General features: G+C 37.2%; 2 protein-coding genes across 5 annotated transcripts in view; one reads left to right on the plus strand and one right to left on the minus strand.

Moving 5' to 3' along the window:
- The first annotated feature begins 370 nt into the window (after positions 1–370).
- On the plus strand, positions 371–3857 carry LOC119262091 (cerebellin-2-like). Its single transcript, XM_037533075.1, has 5 exons — positions 371–786; positions 870–938; positions 1048–1131; positions 1990–2121; positions 3186–3857. The coding sequence occupies exons 1-5, from the start codon at positions 501–503 to the stop codon at positions 3467–3469; spliced, it is 855 nt and encodes a 284-aa protein (XP_037388972.1). The 5' UTR covers positions 371–500; the 3' UTR covers positions 3470–3857.
- Positions 3858–7561: 3704 nt separating this feature from the next.
- The window catches only part of LOC108429263 (inactive phospholipase D5), a 69878-nt gene continuing 56655 nt past the window's right edge, over positions 7562–20784 (minus strand). For all 4 annotated transcript variants that reach the window (XM_017700901.2, XM_037532605.1, XM_037532606.1 and 1 more), the window contains 6 exons: positions 20582–20709; positions 18858–19055; positions 16439–16575; positions 15687–15855; positions 12466–12556; positions 7562–11284 (listed from right to left, as the gene is read on the minus strand). In XM_017700901.2, the coding sequence (XP_017556390.1) occupies positions 11016–11284; positions 12466–12556; positions 15687–15855; positions 16439–16575; positions 18858–19055; positions 20582–20709 (992 nt within the window). In that variant the 3' untranslated portion in view covers positions 7562–11015. The remainder of the gene's footprint in view (positions 11285–12465; positions 12557–15686; positions 15856–16438; positions 16576–18857; positions 19056–20581; positions 20710–20784) is intronic.

Below are 20784 nucleotides of genomic sequence, written 5' to 3' on the forward strand. Positions count from 1 at the left end.
TCAGTTTTTCTGCTTTTGTCCAGATGCTGGAAAATGAATACCTTTAAACTTAACAGCTGTTTTGAGTGGATGGTAAATAAACGGTGGCTCCTGACTTTTGCACAGCACAAGTGTGCCTTACTAAATCTCAAATGTATTTGATTGTTTATTATAAGTATTACCTTAAACATGAATTTGTAAAAATTTGGGTTGCATGATCAACAACACTTGCTGGTTAAACGAACAACCGATATTGCAAGATAAGAATAACCCGGTAGGCATTGTAATATTTACTCAGCTGTATGTCATAAGATGTGTGAAAGAACATGTCCTGATAATATGGCAAGCAACATATTTTCCTCAGAAGAAACTTCCCACGCTTTAGAACGTAAGAGGAAAGCACACTGGCAGTGAGAAGAGAAGAGAAGAGAAGAGAAGAGAAGAGAAGAGAAGAGAAGAGAAGAGAAGAGAAGAGAAGAGAAGAGAAGATAAGAGAAGAGAAGAGAAGAGAAGAGAAGAGAATGACGTCTTCTGTAGCTGTGCTGGTGTTGCTGTGCTGTGGTGTGGTAATGAGCGGTAAGGAGGTCGTTGATCAGCTTCACTACAGAGATGAAGAGAGCATCAAAAACGAAGCTCGAAGAACTGAGGCAACCGTCTCTGACCAACAACCCTGCCAACCTGATATTCATACAGTGCTGAGAGAGCTGAGCACTAAACTTGCAGAACAAAGTGTGGAGCTGAAATACACAAAGAACCGGATGAACGCTGTGGAGAAACAGCTGGAGGAACTGAAGAAGCAGAACGAAGGTACAGCTAAGTGATTACATTGCAGTTAATTCAAAATTGAGATTCCACATCTTTGTAGCTGGTGTGTTGTGTCTGTTTTAAAGTTCTCGTAGCAGAAATCAGACTGAAGGCCAGTGAGAAACAAATGGAGGAACTGAAAAGAGAGACAGAAGGTAAAATATACACTGTATACACACAGAGTGACTGCAGTGTCAATCTAAGAGACATTGTACCACAAAAAGTGTGCAATGTCTCTTTAACAATATCTGTATGGAATGTCAGGTCAGGCTCTGGAGCTGAAAACTCTGCAAATTAGAGCGAACATCATTGAGAGTCAAGTGAGCGAGCTGAGCAGGGAGAATGAATGTAAGTGCTATTTTTTTTTAAATATGCATGTCTCAATATGCTGAATGTATTTTTTTTAATGGCCCAAGAAAAACCAAGTTCCAATTTCCAGGAATTATTGACAGGTAAAGCTTAATGTACTATTGCAGACCAGTTACACCATCATTTAGTCTTTTAACCTGTTTAGAAACAAGTGAAAAATTTAGACTTTAATATAGACTATATTGCCAAAAGTTTTCACTCACCCATCCAAATCAATGAGTTCAGGCGTTCCAATCACTTCCATGGCCACAGGTGTATAAAGCCGAGCCCCTAGGCCTGCAGACTGCTTCTACAGACATTAGTGAAAGAATGGGTCACTCTCAGGAGCTCAGTGAATTCCAGCGTGGTACCGTGATCGGACGCCACCTGTGCAGCAAGTCCAGTCGTGAAATTTCCTCACTTCTAAATATTCCTGCACTTATTTCTTCATATTTACATATATTTTCAGACAAAATCTGATGCTATTTTGAATATTATATCTGGAAATTTTGAAATATTTTAAAAATATTTTTTCAATGGAATATCCAAAATAACAAATATGTTTAAAACATAAATACATCCAGAATTAACCCTTACCACAACCTGGCCCAGGTAGCATGGCTGTGATTGGGACTATGAGATTTCATGATACATTAAGAGGGTTTTATGACCAATGCAGAGCAATGATGTAGAGGCAAGCTGGCAAATCAGTAGCTATTCTTTTGGACTATGACTATGCAATACAGGGAACCACTGATGTAACCTCTGGCTTCTGGTAGCAGCCTGAGTTGAGCAAGCAAGGTTAATTTTCTATAATGCTCATTTACTCATTATCATCATCATCATTATTATTCACAGATAAAATAGCTTTTTCAGCATCGCTCTCCACTGAAGAAGCCGTTACAACAACTGGACCCTTCAACACTGATTTTACGCTGAAGTACACTAACATCTTTGTGAACATTGGTAAAGCTTACAATCCAGAAACAGGTACTGTTCACCACGGCACAACTACACACAGTCAGCCCTAAAATCTATAATCTGATTATTTTCTTTAAAAAAACGGAGAAAAATACTGAGGAACTCATTATTCCCTTTAACATTTTGTCACGAATAGAAATTCCTGGTGGATATTTAAGGCGGAAGAGGACAGCATATGGATATATCACTTTAAGACATTTGACCGCTTGTCAGGACATTTTATACAAGGTTACGCAATTGACACAAATTTGGCTCTAGTCGCACAGCATCACTGCACTTCCTTCAGGAGCCAATCCGAACAGACAATTCACATGTGTTCCCAGTGACTTCCAGTCTTGTTTTTCCTTCCTGTTCATGCTTCTTTCTCAGAAGAAACTAATGGGAGAGTAACTGCATGTGTCTGCTGTAAGCTGGTGTGGTATTTCAGGATAAACATCCTGGATACACAACACATTGCTGAGGCCACTGCTGCCCAAAACTGGCCCACAAGAATCTCAAACATATTTTTATATTATATTAAATTATTAGTAATAAAATTGTGTATTTTTAAGCATTTTAGTAATAAATATAGTGTGTGAAATTTTTTCAAAAACTCAACTTGAAATGCATCTGCCATTTTCCTTCTTTTGTATACTGTTTTGTCATTTTTCTCGTCAGCCCACTGCAAACAATGCACTCTGGTCCCCTGTTTGGGCACCCTACTTTAGGCTGCATATGGCTTAAGTAGCAGCTGTGGGAAACCTTAAAAAATTAACGTAACAAAAGAAATAATTAGACAAAATGGACCTAACTATGGTTCTTCAACAGTTGCCAGCTTGGACAAGCTTCATAGAAGACTGGAGTCCCTTTCGTACCACACAACTCAAGTTTTTAGATGCGAAACATCTTATAGATCTGACTTGTAACTTACTTACGTTTAGCAGACTAAAGATTATGCTTGTGATAAGCAGCTAGAGAACATCCTCACCTGGCCAGAATAAACCTGAAGAATCACTGCAATATTGTTATTTTGGACAGACGGCTCCTTTTAAGTGCTTACACTTAAAGTGTCACTCATTTTCTTTCTCCTACAGGCATCTTCACAGCACCTGTCAGAGGAGTCTACATGTTCAGATTCTCCATTAGTGGAAACGGTAGTACTTCAGTCGGTGTTGGAGCACGGCTTTTTAAGAATGGACGTCATGTGGTTGTTGGTTATTGTAAACAACCCAGCCACAGAGTGGGCACTACCAATGGAGCATCTCTGCTTTTGGAAGTGGGAGATGTGGTCTATGTACAACTGTATCCTAACACACAGATATTTGATAATGTAAATTACCACAACACATTCAGCGGTCAGCTGCTTTTCACAATGTGAAAAGGGCACCTTAGGCCATTGAAGTTATTCATTAAAAAACAATGAAAATGAAAAACCTGTAGTGTTGAGCCAGCACTGATACAACGTGCAGAGAGACAACACAAATTATTAAATAATTTTGACATTAACATTTTTCCTTCATTCATGTCCATACTTATTGTTTCTGTGTTATTAATTCATTTATGGTTTGGAAATGTGTCTAATTCTCAAATCTCTAAAGCAATTCTATTTTATTTGCATTCATTTTCAAAACAACATGTAAAGAATTTATCTCTGAGGTATCATCTGAGTATCCACACATACAGTATATGCGTATAAGGTCACTTTCTGAGAATCTCAGACAATTCTTGGGCAAGTTTTCTTCAAGGTTTGTTTGTACAACTCAAGAAATCACAAATTTATTTATTAAAAAATATTGATATAATTAATATGATATAATACAAGACGTGATTTATTATTAAGTAGAAACATTAAATATTTGGTATTTAATAAATACTTAAACTACATGTTTAACAGGTACTTATGCTAGGTATTTAATATGTACCAGTCTTCTCACATACTTACTATTATTATTATTAAGGCTTATTATTTAGTAATACAAATGTACTATATATATATATATATATATATATATATATATATATATATAAATAAACTTGTTTAAACTTTTACCAAGTGTAACAAATCTTAAATGTATTTTGGAAAAGGCATTCATATCTATATTTTTGTCAGCCCAAACATCTGTAATAACATGTTCAGAGGTATGAAAGGACCCATACGCTACACTTTTCCTTGTATTTTATTTTCTTAGAACATTTGTGTGGTTTTATGTCATATTGCTTTTTGCATGACCATTGTCTAACTTCTCTTTATCGCTTAAAACTGTTCAGGCTGTTTTTACTATTGCACCTTCAATATCAATAGCATTAATGTATGTAAATGAGATTTACTGTCACGATTGGCCCCTCCCTGTCCTGTCCATGTGTTCGTGTTGTGTTTTGGTCTAGTCCACGTGCTTTTTGTTTTGATCGCAGTCCGGCCCCTTGTTTGGTTACTCAGTAGAGGGTAATATACCTAATGGGGTTGCTAAGGTTAAAAATTAAATATCTTATCTTTGTACTGCTTCTCTTTGATTACAGGTCAAAGTACATTTTCAAATTACTGCTTTTCACATCCTGTCCTTTTTGGATTTTTTAAAAAAACTTTTCATTACATCTTAGCTTCTATGACTACTGGACCCTCCAACACTCAGATTAGTCTGAAATACACTAATGTGTTTGTGAACACTGGTAACGTTTATAATCCAGACACAGGTAACATTCACCACTGCACAACAACAAACAGCTGAATGTTCCTCCAAAACCCCATAATCTGTAACGTGATTCTGTTCTTTAAAAAAAGATGAGTGGAATTTACCTTACCATGCGGTAGCTAAAGAACCTAAAAGCTCCCACTACAATACATTCCTACTGAAGAAGACAAGAAAAGTACAATGTAAAACATTTCATATTTGTTCCTGTCACTGATTTCACTGATACAGTTTCATTATATATATATATATATATATGTATATAATGACTTTCACACAGTACTGTATGTGTCTATGTATATATACATAGACACATACAGTACTGTGTGAAAGTTTTAGGCATCCAAGCAAATTTTTAAACAGTTTACCTCAGCAGTGAGTTTATCACAATATACAATATACATTAGAATAAAGTCGTATTCATAATTCAAATAAACATAAAAACAATAAAAAGTAACAAGAATTTCTTGGGTCCATATTTTTCCCTGACACCTTCACAGCCGCCACAGAGACTCGTTAATATCATCAATTACATCATGAGCTCAATTTACTGAATGTATAACAAAATCATTATTAATTAATTTTCTACAAATTTTGTTTATTTAAATATTAACACTTTTCTCAGCAAATAAACACAAACTACACAAATAAATAGATTTTTAAAATGTATCTTGGGTGCCTAAGACTTTTGCACAGTACTGTAGAAGGGAGGGAAGATACTGTAAGCCAATTCTTGTAGTGCACGCGTGTCCAATTTTATCCACAAAGGGCCAGAATGGTTGCAGGTTTTCATTATAATGAAGCAGGAGCACACCTGCTGCCGTGAATGAACAAGCAGAATCTGGTGAGCTCCTGTTTTGTTGGAGTGGAAACCTGCAGCCATACCAGCCCTGTGTGGATAAGACTGGACACTATCTGCATAGAGTAACTGCAGCCATTCTACATTAGCTAACAGAGTAGGCCAGTGGCTTTAAAACTGTAGGTCGCAACCCACTCACACCCACATTGCGACCTATTAATGGGTCGTGACCCACAGTTTGAAAGCCAGTTTGATGGCCTTCATCTTCATCAATATTCATATGCATATTCACATATATTTTTTTCTTCTTCAGCAGCATTTGGTTCAAACTGAAAGAAGTCGCATTACAAAGTCAGAAGACACAAACTAAAATACTAATATACAGAGAGCGTGCACTGCTGTGCACTGCTGCCTGTAAAGCCTAAAATAATCATTTAATATTCAAAGTCAGAGGCGTCAGACCAGATTTGGTGGGAGGTTTTTCAGACCACGTCATACATCTTCACATGTTAACGTCACACGCACAGGCTCAAAAAGAAGGTTCAGGTCGATGTTTAGGTGTCAGATGTTAAACCAACATTATACTGATGAAGATATGATGACATAGTTACAACAATCGCTCACGTCTTCAGAAGACGTCCTTTACCCACCAGAGTTCTCTTAACACTCTCCCAACCCGCCTGCAGTCCTCAGATTCACTCGCTCAAAAAAGGGTTCCAAAACGCAGCCTGTGATGCGCTCAATTACACATTTCCACCAGATACGTCTCCAAATACTAAAGTCTTACACAGTATAATGTTAATTAAGCATGTCTTACAGCTAAAGCGGTAGGTCGCTTTGCTTTAGTCTAATCAACGGTGGTCTTAGTACAGGGCTGGCTAGCCTTCTGAATTAGCTGGCAACATGGATCACATTAAATAAATAATAATAAAAAAAGACAGAAAAAGACATGTAATATCTAACTTACTATTAATTAACCCATTAAAACCCCTGGCTTATTACAAACTAAGGTTTATTATTCAGTAACTACAGAGACTTCAGTGCAAACTGGTTAAGCTGTTCTTAGGTAATAGAAGTGTGTAATAAATCTGGCCCTTGCTATTAAAGTTATAGAGAGAAGGTTAGAGCTGAATGGATTACATCAAAATACAACAGAAATATATATGTACATATGCTATAAAGAGCAGGATCCATGTTGAAATTCCATGATTTTGTCACGGAAACGTACATATTATTACTATTTTATGTGGACGGCTCCTTTGAAGCTTTCACAGTGTCACTCTGATTTTCATTCCGCTATAGGTATCTTCACAACACCTGTCAGAGGAGTCTACATGTTCAGATCCTCCAGGATTTGGCAGTACTTCAACCGCTGTTGGAGCACGGCTGTATAAGAATAGGCATCATGTGGTTATTGGTCACTGTCAACAACCCAGTCACTTAGTGAGCGTCTCTGCCGTGAAGTTGGAGGTGAGGTCTATGTACAACTGTTCTCCAGAGGACAGATATATGATGATAAAGATCACTGTGTCACGATTGGCTCCTCCCACTCCCCCATGTGCTTTTTGTTTACCTTTTGATCTTCCATGTGCTTTTGTTTTGGTTCAGTCCAACCCCCTTGTTGTCTGACTCCTCCCCTGATTGTTACCACCTGTGTTTCCATCTGACCCTCGTTAGGCCTCTTGTATTTAAGCCCTGTGTTTTCCCCTGTGGTGGCTGGTCTTTGTTGTTTGATATGTTTGATGTTTGGATGGATTGTATTGTGTTCTCTGTCTTGACCCTGGTTTTGGATTTGCCCATAATAAATCTCGCTTGTCTCCGCACATGCGTCCGCCTCAACATCGCTCCCCATCGTTACACACTGCAGCTCATTTAGTGGTCAGTTGCTTTTTAGAATGTGAAGGAGAACATGAGACCTGTTAATGAAGTTAGTCATGAAAAACAAACAAAACAATTGATCACAAGTACTTCTTTTTTTTCCTTTTTAACAGAGAAAGTTTTCTTTTTATTAGGAATACAAATGCAAACCATTTCTTCTTCTATGACATTACCAAAGTTATTTTGAATACACATTAACTTGCAGGGCTGCCAACTCTGAGAGATTCAAAAACTTCAGTTCTTCTTCCGCTATTTCGAAAAGAATTTTTCAGCGTCTGTTTTAAAAAGGAGGTTTTAACATTCATGGTTGATTTTGAAAATCTCTGTGTGCTAACTCAGAGGTGAGAGAGAGTTGGCAGCCCTGGAGTGGCTTTATAGAGTTTGTGTGGTCGCCCAGAAAATTCTACAGTTTAAGAAGGCAGAACATGCAAGAAGCTCTCATGCGAAAACTGTGTAACTTTTGACATTTAGCATGATGGGGGGCCACAGAGCAGCTCCTCACCACACATTCTCTTTGTTGTCTTGCTTTAGTTAAAGGCATTATTTGACATTCTACATATAACATGAAGATATTTTGCATGTTGAAATAAATTAAGGCTGGTGTTAAATAAAAACAATGCAGCAGTGCAAGTCGGAAGCGTCTGATAATGGCTGGTGTGCTTGTGCACTGATTTGCACTATTATGGAGGAATCTGAGTAAAACCTTGGATGGCAGCATTAAATATGGAACATAACCCATCCTCTCATGTACTCACGCTGGGCAAATATTTCTTTTAATTTTTCTATTGCACAGACGTCTAATTTAATAGGAATCACAGTAGCTGTCTGGGGATATCTAAGCTTTTATTTACTTTAAATTCTTATTTGACTGAAGAGCACTCATGTTGTATACTGGCTAGTTAGTTTCAATTATTGAGCTGAAAACTATCTTTGTCACTTTTTTAAGTGTGCATTTATTCTTGACAGACATTTATAGACTGGATCCCAGTGAAAAAAAATAATTTTCTTTTTAAAATCAAAATATGGTGCTTTTAAATTAATTCTCAAAAACAGTTACACATGTAAAAAAATTAATTAAGAATTTTTTTTATATTACCCCATAAGGATGGGCCATATCTGCAGTGTACAGCAGCACAAACGGCCCATATAGCTTTGATTTTTGGCCTCAGTGCATTTGTAAATTATCGCCCACTTAAAGGGAAATTTTTCTGAATTTCAACATATTTCAATGGTTGAGATGTAAATAAAGATATTCAGAGTGGTTTGGTGTACAATGGTTCACTGCAGAGAAACTTTGGCCCCCTTTACACGTGATATTAACATCTGTCCTGGTTGTACTTATTGGAGAGCACTAAGTACAAAGTATAAATGGGCTAAAATGCATCTCAGAGATCACTGATCACCCGAACCAGCTTCGGAGGCAGTCAGGGGAACCTATGACCACATAACAATTGTAGCATGAACTCTAAAGTGGCTCAGTGCATTGCAGGTGCTGCAAATATCAGCATTAATCAGCTGAGTCATCACAGCAGGGCAGAGAGTAGCTGTGTAGTTCATTTTTTATGGCTCCTCTCAAATTTCCTTACAAGTTTTGTTAGCAATCCATGCAACGTAAACTACAGCACCAGCCCTTACATTAACACGAACAAGGACTCACATAGAAATTTGTATCTAATAACAAACACAGCAAGAGATTGCTGTTATAAATGAGGGTGGTCCCCTTTCTCCTGTCACAAAATCCAATTACATGTGGTCACTAAAGACGCATTTGAGACTCATGAAAGTGCCAGGTGTAAATGGCTATATGTCTCACTGTCTACTTATGATCAGATCACTCAAGACAGATGTTAATACCAGGTGTAAACAGGGTCTGAGTGACTCAGATTTCTTTAAATTCTTGATTATTATAATTATTATAATATAATTAATGTTAACAAAAAGTTTTATTTGGGAAAACTTTATCTAACTTTCTTCCCTGTGGTCTCAGATGTCAGGTGATGAATGTATCATCATTCTGTGAAAAAAAAAAACACCTGCAGGGGCATTAAACTCTTCAACGTCTGGTTCCTACCACTACAGCAAAACAATCATAGCAAGATCACCAGAAGATGGCAGAGTGAGCTAAAACACTCTTAAAATATTCTGAGACCTGGACCAGAGCAGCAGCAGTTTTGTCTTCATTCTATGAATCGTTTACATATAGAATTTAACTAGTTATGAATGAATAACAACACTTATCTCAAACCTTTGGTATGTGCTACTCACACACTTTTTTTCAGATGAGCATAAAGAAAGTAGAACATAGTGCAATATAAAAATATAAATTTCCTTCTGGAAAAAAAAAGAAGTAATGATAAAGAAGTTACTAAAATGGCCAACAAAGTGGCTACATGAAATGCACTTCTCTGGTCAAAGAAAACAGATAGAAAAATATAGTCTCTGTTCTCAACATAATTGTAAAATATGTATGTGCTCAACAGCAAGACAGAAATGATTCGACGTTAACATCTGCTTAAAATCAAAAAACAGTCATGCTGATTTCCCATCATTTAAACGGACTGATCAGCAAAGCTAGTCCAGTGCAATCAACAATGCAAGGTCAGGGATTCAATTACGTTTTTTTCTCTTAATCAATTAAAATAAAAGTGGCATCATCACTGAAATGTCTCAGATTAATGCTGACAAAAATGAAGCACATTCTGTTTGGGAATAAAAGGATCTACTGTCTGAAATTTGCCCTAAATTTATGTTGAAATAAAGTTGCTTAGTGCTACATTCCAACAGTGAGAAGCATCTTTCCTTTGATGTAATAAATCCCAATTTGTTATAAAACACATAATATGAATGACATACAGTACACCGAAGTATAAAAATGTATACATAATGTGCAGTATAAAAACAGCCACATACTTGCAAAGAGAATGGCTTCTCATCTCAACAGACTTATATAATTATTAAAATGATGCTGGTAACATTTAATGAGACTTCAAATGAATGAATGAATGAATGAATGAATGAATAAATAAATAAATAAATAAATAAACAAACAAACAAACAAACAAACAAGCAAGGTCATAAATTACAAAGCTGAATAAATGTTCTTCCCATAATAATAAATAGGATTTCATGCCTTATACATTAGAGTATACAGTGATCACAGTAACTCACTGCTCTATATACAGTAATTGTCATCGTTCTGCCATTAAAGGATGCCTGTCCTTTTTAGCACTATAACCCAGCCCAAAAGATTTGCTTAAAATATGTTTGTGACAATGTCATTTTATTTTCATTTAGATGATAAAAAAATGTATATATAGCTGACTTCATGTTCGATTAGTGCTAGGTGTTGTCTATTGAGCGGGTAGATTTACCCCCAAATTGGTTTAAAACAAAAAAAAGCCTCACTGGTGTTCTGTGGACAATCAGCTATAAAATAAAAACGGCATTACAAACTGCAGTCAGTGTTATAAAATGAATGATGTAATCTGTAAGCAATGACACAATCAACAAATTGATATGAAAAAAGCCCATATAGACCCACCACTCCTTGCCTCAGTGTCTCATACAGAGGTGTTCGGGCCATTCCCATGCTCTACGTGACCCGTCTGGCCTTTTAAAAGTGAACTGGGGAAGACAGTGATTGTGCTGCACGTAGGAATTTTGTTTGGTTGCAGAGTTTTAGTGTATGCGGAGTACCAGTCTCGATCAAAGACGGCCTTCATCTGTTCCACTACAGTGGAGCTCTTCCCTGTCAAACCCACCGCCTTACTGATGACCAGTCCAGCTCCAGCATTGTACAAGAACTCGTTCCCCACCCAATCAAAGTTCCCTGCAGAACCAAAAACAAAGAACCACACTGAAGGAATGACTTTTTCCTCAACTCCTTTTTAGAGCACATCTTTGACCAACATTAGGAGAATGTTTTTTTACAAAACTCCTTTAGATTAGTGTTAAACAGAATGTGACGAGTGTCCAAAAAATCTGAGACCAGACTAATACTCTGGATTTTTTTAAACCTGGAAAATAACAACAGTAAGTTTTAGATTTTCAAACCGTAGTGTCTATGATAAGGCCTTTGTATAACAAGGTCAGATCAGAGTTTTATATTTACATTACATTTACATTTATGGCATTTGGCTGACGCTCTTATCCAGAGCGACTTACAATTTGATCATTTTACACAGGTAGGCCAAGGTGGTGTTAGGAGTCTTGCCCAAGGACACTATTGGTATAGTGTAGGGTGTTTGCCCTGGTCGGGGATTGAACCCCCGTCTACAGCGTAGAAGGCAAAGGAGTTAACTACTACACTAGCCAACCACCACGGGAGGGAGCTTTTAAAGCATTTGCTCTTATGCAGAGTGACTTGCAATTTTTTACATGGGTAGGTGAAGGTAGTGTTAGGAGTCTTGCCCAAGGACTCTTATTGGTATAGTGCCTACTCAGGCAGGGGGGACTGAACCCCAGTCTCTAGCGTAGAAGGCAAAGGTGTTACCCACTACACTACACCAACCACTATATAGCTTCCATTAATTCATGTGTTCAGACTCTCAGGTGGATTTCCTCTAATCATGAGTCCTGTTTGAGAGCACAGTTAATAAAACAAAACTGGGACAAACTAAATACTAAGAATTTCTAAAATTAATGTAAATATTTCAAATATTTACTTTCACTCAACTTGTTATGCAGATGACATAATTCGTAATAAAAATGCAAACATTTTACGCATGATCTGACTTTTGGATGCCACTGTATAATGAGCATGTATGACGTGTTTATATTTGTTATATTTTTTTGCTTGTTCTTTGCCTTATTTTAATCTAATTGCTTTTTCTTTTTACTTTTTTAAGATCTCTATTTATTTTTAAACATCAATCTGCTCAGGGACAGAAAATGAATATTAACCATTTGTCATGACAGAAAACTGTTGGTCATGTTTTATTTACAGAATAATTCTGATCAATTTCAAATCAATTTCAAAAGCCGTTAAGTGAATAAAGTGATTGCTCGCACCTATATACACAGAGTTGTCAGTCACCATGTATCTGTGATGGTTGATGCCTTGGAGAGATCCATCCTCTTGCAGCCGAGGGCTAAAGAATCTCTATATGAACATTAAAAACAGGCAAATACGGACGGATTCAGAGTTATCAACGAACATGTCTCTGTGTTAAACACAGAACTGAAGAGGTCATCTCACACAAACTGCATTTTCAAGTTAGAATTTCTTTAGACATAGTTACACTGACTGGCTACTTCACTAGAATCGTCAATCTTGTACAGTCAGAACACCACAAACACTACCACATCAGGGTCACTGCGGTGCTGAGAATGATCCACCACCCAAATAATATCTGGCCAGAAACTCACAAAGCTTGCACATTTATGTAGTAAGTAGGTGGAATTTATAAAGTGGCCAGTGAGTAAGAAGTAGGTGCTTATAAAGAGGTGGACAGTAAGAGTAGATAACACTTGCACTAACAAGTACTGACTGGTAGGTGGCACACCATTCTTAGCTGTCCTCACTGCTGAATATTACAGCCCTGCTCCAGCAGGGACTGTCAAGTTATAGCATATTTGGTGTTACAGAACCACAGATCATGTCTTGTTTTGACTGGTCTTCTGTTAATGACTCATATTACAGTCCAATAATCACAGAAGACAGCTGTTAAAATGCTTTGTGATTTTGTTTTATCTGAGTCAGGTAATAGGGGCAGTGTTTAATTCTGATGTATTAATTGCAAACATTTTGTGCTTCCTTACATAAAACTGATCTTCTGTCTGTTCTTGCACAGTGACAGCGGAACTTTTATTAGCCTCACCTGAAATAAGACACTGCCAAGTTTGTTAAGACGTGTCAGGGGTCAGTGGGCAAGTACATCTATTCACACTATTAAACTTGCTTATTTTATATTCTATTCCTGCAGTGTGCACCCATTTAAACATTTCAATTGTAGATTGTGTCGGTCCTTTGCAGGGTTGGGACAGCTTCTGAAAAATTTGTAGCTAGCTACTTTGTAGCGACTTTCCCAAAATGTGTAGTTAGTTACAATTTAGCTATTTTTCCAGAAAAAGTAGTGACTACCTTTAGCTACTTTAATTAAATAAATTCAATACATTTAATTAGATCATTTAAATAAAACTGCTCCAATTTAAGCATTTCAGCAAGATATGTACAGACATGACATTCAGGGACCTTTGTTAAACTTCAGCAACACCAAAGCCAAAGTCAGGGATTGGCAACACACGTCTTTTTTACTGTCCTGTTGTGGCTTCACAGCAGAATTAGATTTGAAGGTAAAATGAAATAATCTTCCTTAACAGTAAGTCGCAAAGTCTCTAAGTCGCAAAGCTGAAGTCAGAGTCACTTTCACCAGCTTCTCATTCAAATTTTCCCAATACACCTTAAATGGCACAACAGTATATTCTGCCTCTTCAAGCACCATTTAAGGAAGAACGGGCCAATTCGATCAAGAAGCCGGTGAATGAAAAGTGACTTCAGCCTTGCAAGTTGAACGTTGAGAGACATTTTGCAAGAAACTACTTTTGAGGAAAAGTTTCCTGACTGAGTTGCGAGAAAAGCAGCCACAACTGACCTAAACGTCAAAGCAGAGCAAGTCTCTGTTTTCGCCACCAGCCCAGTTAACAACTGTGTTCCAATTTTGCAGTTTGCCTGAAGCCTGTAGCCAAAATTATCACTGTAGCTACACAAAAATCTGTAGGCACTACAGCTAATAGCTACATTTCATAAAACTGTAGTGGTTACAGCTATTAGCTACAAAAGTTTGTAGTAGCTAAAAAAGTAGCGCACTACTTAGCTGCTCCCCCATCCCTGGTCCTTTGTCACCATTGAAAAATGGCTGTTTATTTGTAGAAAATAATCTGCCACTTATTATCCAGCAACGAAAATCTGTTGAGAACCATTATAAAGAAAATGGTTAAAACCTTTTCACAGTTTATTTCTATTACTACTTTTTCAGACCATATATTTTTATGGTCTGAGAAAATGGTATCTGGGATAATGGTATTTACTATTTACTACAGATACTATTATCATAACGAGTAACTTTCCTCAGAATCAAGCAGCTGTTACTATGTGTGAGCGCAATATATCTTCACAGTTAAATCAGTCAAATCTTACTAGCTATGTAACATCAGTTTCCTTAAATCAAGTAGTGTTGCAGTGGAGAAGAATGGGTTTTGTTCTATATCAGAAAAGCAGTTCTGTACTACTGTAAGTAAAGTGTGCTTCATAGTTTTGATCCTGTGCTCCTCATCTGTCTCTGTCAACAACAGTCTCTGCAGCACAATGACAGCGGGAATCACTTTCGTGGCTAACACATCTGAGGCGCTCACACTTGGCTGGTTGTGCTGTATACTGCCCAATTTTAGAAACACTGTTGTTTGGTGACACACTGTACATTAGAATAGACCATAGACCATAGACAACACCTAGGATTTATATACTCACACTGTATGAAAATGTTCAGTCTGATTGACATGCCATGTGAAACGCAGCCCCTACAGACAGCTCTGTCTATGGACGATAACAGATAAAAACACTGTATATTTCAATGATTCAACCACTGAACTGGAGACGTCCCTCAGTCATTTCAGAAATCTGGTCACCTTAGACTAACCAGCTTCTCTCTCCTGGTTAGCAGCACTATTTGAAATTTAGAAACTGCTGTCGGATTGAAGCTCTGCCATTTATTGAATAGTAAAAAATAGTATAGAAAACTGCACTGAAATTTTTTGTAAGTTCTTTGAGTTGAACTGTGGTCGTGCAGAAATGCCACTGGTTCCATGCATATGGCAGGCGACACCTCCATACTCAGAACCTTACGACGCTGCAGTGGAAAAAAGGGCCATTGACTCTTTTGGGAACAGTTTTGTTGGGAGGACAGAGGACTCTTTTGTTGGGAGGACAGAGTTATAACTGGTTGGTTTAGACTTTAAAGGTTGTAAACAGTTAAAGTAGCAGTAGGATGGAAGGCAAAGGATGGACAAATGAAATACTTACAGGTGTAATATTACACTTATTGCTGGAGGCTTATGTGTAATCTAATCTAACGTAAATGAACCTGTCAAATATATGTTTCATGCTTTCTTTCCTAAAAAATAACTTACTGTTTTGATTAGAAATTCAATAAACAAATGAGCGGCCTCTGACTCTTGTGCAATGCAGTATTTCAATCATTTAACCTTGTTCTAACATGCAAAATCTCACTCACCACTTCCATTGAGCAGTTGGACATTTCCATGCACAGGCTTTTCAGAGACCATGCGAAATTAAAGGTGAGAGGGTGCGTCTGCTCCCTGCAGCTTATCAGCAGATGAATTTTGATGTGCTTCAAGATCAAGGCCTCTCGGAGCATCCCATCGATGCGTGACCAGTATTTGCTAGAGCACACAGATCAAGCAGCCTAAATGTGTATGTACTGAATATGAACATTCACAAGTCCACAGAACTAGTCTTTCACCAAACACATATATTAATGGAATGCCTTAAAGAGGATAATAAAAAAATATTATTCTCATCATCCAAATGTCAGTAAAACTGAAAAGAAGACAAAACGAAAAGGTGAACAACAGACATAAAAACAGCGCCTGAAAGGTAAAGCCCTAGATACTATTAAGCAGTATGTAAAACAGTAGTAAAAGTAACTGAAAATATATTAAGGAAAAAAAGCAAGGCTAAGAGTGAACTTAGTTAGTGTGAGCCACAATATGTTTTCCCCAGCTCTGTCTGTGTGGGTAGACATACTGCAACATGCTGCCCTTTTGAAAATCAATAAATGTTATCCTTGAACTTTTTCTTATTATTTTATTGCCTATATCACCCCACACCTACTTACCAGCAAAACATTTGGTAAAGATTCGGTAGAATCTATAGGATATTAAATATGAAATCAATGCAATACTTTTGAGTGTAAAAAGAACCCATGATTTGACATTTTATGCATCAAAGTGTGAACTGACTCACCTGTGTGAATTACTAAAGACGAGAGGCAGATAGTCCGTTATGGAGATATAGATGAACCTCTTGGCTTCCTGAATGACACGCAAAATTGCCTCAATGTCTCGGGTTCGATCTTTGGGGCAGAAGGCATCTGGAGAACTCTAAAACATCACACAGTAATATTAACAATAATAATAAACTTTGTGCGAAAGTTTTAGGCATCTAAGCAAATTTTTTAACAATTTACCTCAGCAGTGAGTTTATCACAATATACATTAGAATAAAGTCATATTCATAATTCAAATAAACAATAAAAACAAAAAAATATTTAAAATTGAATTTAAGATAGCATGTAAACAGTTTTTGGTTTTGAAACATACTACTTACTCCTCCCACCCATATTGCCCATATATAAAAAATAGAGCTTCTATTGTTTTTTTCATTGCTGATCCTGCCGCCTGCCATATGCACGTAACTGCTGCATGATTTAAGGTGGAACTAGAATATTCAAACAAGCAGTTGGGGTAGCTGACTACAGCCTAACTGCTGCACCATTTAAGGTGGAACAAGAAAAGTTGAACTAGAAGCTGGCAAAACAGTAAACTGACTTTAGCCTTAGTGAGAGTTGAAAGGCATCAAAATGGATGCAGAGGTTGCTCTATTTCTGCTTGACAGGTGACATTAACTTTTTTTGCTGTTTGGCAGAACCAATAGGTCAGTATTGCTTTTCTTTAGCAGCAGCAAAGTCACAAACCTGCCAACAATAGTTATGTTACTTGCTGTTTTCGCTCTAACATTATATTATATGTACATGTAACATAATTATTCTTTCAACTTTGCACATAAAACTGTACTGTTTTACTTTTTTACTACTGGTTTTAGTGTTATTCTTATATTTTCTATTCTTTTAAGATTATATTAAGATTAAATTTGGTGAATGGAGGAACAGCAAAGTAAGAATTTTATTGTACAGTGTAACTGCCTGTTTCTGTTTTGCATATGACAATAAAATTCTTGAATTATGGTATTTATCTGTACATCATATGCCATGAAGATCTACAAAAAAAAGGTCTGAGGGTTGTCTTTGTCTTTCTGTTGAGTTCAAACATCAACAATCTGTCTCTAGAATCATATACTGCAGCTTTAAACACTCCGAAAGCACTCTAGTCTGAATACTTCCAAGTGGCTGTGTATGGTCATAAACACTGCAGCCCTTGGAGACACAGATTAGTCATTCTTTCTGGGAATGGACAGAGATCCAAAGATATCTCTCAGAAGAGTACTCAATCATGAGGAGAGCAGCTCTGAATGCAACAGGAACTCTGATTGATTTCAACTCACAAGCTCTTCATAACAGTTATAATGTTCTCAACGCTGCCTGTACATTTCTGAAGAAGTCATCGATCGTAGACGATCAACGTTCATTTTTGGCAGGGTCCAGCTGCTTTCCTGTTTGAGGCAACGCAGCCTTTTGGCCAAGTGCATGTGTTTTATTTCTTTGTGCGATAGAGCAAGTATTACCAGTGATGCTTATTGCTAAATATTCAATTTCCTCACAATTTACCCTTATCACAAATGTACCAACACCAAAACCAATACTCTGCATGGGTAACACCAATACCAATTAAAGTTGATTCTTTAATAATATATTTTTCAGGCTTTTATGTAACTCAAACAAGATACAAAAACATACCGGCTGCATCAAGTAATAAATCATATTCTGTACACTAAATAATGAAAATGTTCAAAAACTAAAAACCATTTGATATTTTTCAATATGGCAGCGAAGTATAGTTTGAGAGTATCCTAAAAGTACTGAATTTTGATACCTAGTCCTATAGATCAGCCAAAACATGCTTTGTGTCTGAGGTTTTGCACTGGAGCTATGGGAGTAATGTAGCTAATAGGCAATGGATGGTAACAGCCACCAGTTTAGCACTGTGCAAACTGCATGTGAAAATCATCACACCTTTCAAACAGTATTGAGTTGTTAATAATATTTAGTAAACTTGCTTTTGCGTACTGGATCATATATTGTTTTCTATAAAAATGGACAAAAGTACAGTCAAATTTCAGGCTTCATGATGGCTGCTCCTGGTATTTTCAGTTATGCCATGTATTTTTGTTGATGTGTGAGTATGTGTGAGCTTCTATTACTTACTAGGTACATTACGTTTTAGTTACATTAGTCTAGCTGGCTTAGATCCACTAACACAACACTAAAGAAGCAATGTCCTGGCATTTAACAAGTCTTAATAGATTGACTACATCTGGGGTAAGGAGACAACTGTGTACATATTCCAGCTAACCATGGACATCGGCTCAACTTCCATGGCTTACCTTGCATGTAATTCTGTACCCTTCCAAGCACATACATGAACTATCATATTGTAGATTAATATTCATTCATAATCATCACACATTGTCATTTATCTTTGCTCACCAAGACATAGGCTGTGGTGTTGGTGCCATTCAGTTGAAGCCCAAGTGTCCTTTCTTTGTTGTAGAGTGCATTCAGCCTCTTGGACCATATAGCTGGCACAAAGTCTCTGAACTGTAGCTGCCAGTAGAGACTGAATATTCTGTGGAGGTCCAGCACCAGGCAGCTGCAATTATATATAATGACTCCCAGCTCCTTCCTCTGTCAGGATGTAAGGGGTTAATCAAGTTTATGCTTCGTTGACACTTAAAGTACAAATTCTGAAAAAACACCAACACTTTTTTCTCCCTAATTTTCAATTTGTGTGCTTCTAAAACCAGACACTGGGCAAAAATCACATATAGACATTTCTAGGACATTTACAGGGCAACTGCATCCAGTTTCAAGTTCCAAATTGTCCTAGATAAAAACAGCTGAAACTATTTTGTATATAATGTTATTTATGTTTTAACTTTATAGCTAAAATTATGGTTGTATTTGCTTCAGTGACAGAAATGCATCACTATTCATATTGCATCACTATATCATATTCAAAATAACATGGAACAGTGAAGTAAAGTTATAAGATCAGATGTGCTCTGTTCCAAATCACATTCTGTCTTAATATAGGATCAGCAGCCAATATGGAATCCTGTATTTTGCATTCACAGTACATATACAGTATCTTAAAGTTTTTATTCTCATTCTATGCATTTTGCACCATATTGTACTTTAAAACAACTCATTTCACAAGAAAAAGTCTAAGATGGGTTTTGCCCTGGTTTTGAGAAACAAAAAAAAAGCTCTTTTTTGAAAATCCAGTAATATGATACATTTTCATTCTATGTAAAATATAAAAACACTGATAATAAAGCACAATAGCATTGAGGTGATGGAATCCTTTGTTCAATGAAAAATAAACCAATGTCTATCAGAAATTTTAGAAGTTGCATGAGGTTTCACCACCATTCAGTATGGACAGGGCAATGGAAAAATTCATTGCATGTTCTTGGTCATTCTCAACGTTGAGTCGCACTACTGTGAAGATGCAAAACAATCGCACAAGGTTGCAGATATGGAGAAGTAGAAACGTAATTCAGCCATAAGAATTAAACGCCACAAGACATCTATGTTTAATCCTGGAAGGTAACAACATTAGAACCACTTACTCACAAAAAGACATACACTAAACCGAACTTGAGTTTTGAATCTCTTGTGACTGTCACGTGAAAACCAGCCCATTTCTATTCTGAAAAGGCATCACATCTAATTTCTGCCTATATAAGAATCAGCTAGTCACGGCCCTTGCACTGATATAACCCTCCTTTGTACAGGGAATCAGATATGGAGGGCAGGAGCGCTCCTCAGACAACTGTACTCTAATAGGAGCTTAGGAGATCAGAGGCTGTCAGGAACTCTGTGTTTTCTCTTCATGGTATGCCTCCAGCCTTATCCACCTTGACTGCTGTCTTTTGGCACCATGCCCAGGCCAGCTGCACTCCAGGCATTTCCAATTATGATCTCCTCTAAAAGCCTATCCCTCCAACAGTTCACACATTTCCAGCCTTGATTACCATTTCAAAGAGCACATTCACATTCTCTGTGCATTCAAATATAAGATACAGAAGCTATGAAGATATGGAAGCTATGAAGATACGGAAGCTATGAAGATATGGAAGCTATGAAGATATGGAGATATGAAGCTAGAGTAAATACTTAGGTGCCATATATTTGGTGTTCTCCATTACCGTAGACAGTGATCTCCAGTCCATGCCAGCGCTGCCAATGTACATGTGCTTCCTGTCCACAACCCAGAAGGAGGAATGGAGTTTGCCGTTGGTGAGGGCAGTCATGTTCAGATAATGCACTTCCGCGCCTGCATGATGTGGCAGTAAGTTAGGAGAGTTACAGAACTGCCCAGGTAAGACAGTTAACACTAAACAGTACATCA

This window comes from Pygocentrus nattereri, chromosome 22 (genome assembly GCF_015220715.1).
Source record: "Pygocentrus nattereri isolate fPygNat1 chromosome 22, fPygNat1.pri, whole genome shotgun sequence".
Taxonomy (NCBI): domain Eukaryota; kingdom Metazoa; phylum Chordata; class Actinopteri; order Characiformes; family Serrasalmidae; genus Pygocentrus; species Pygocentrus nattereri.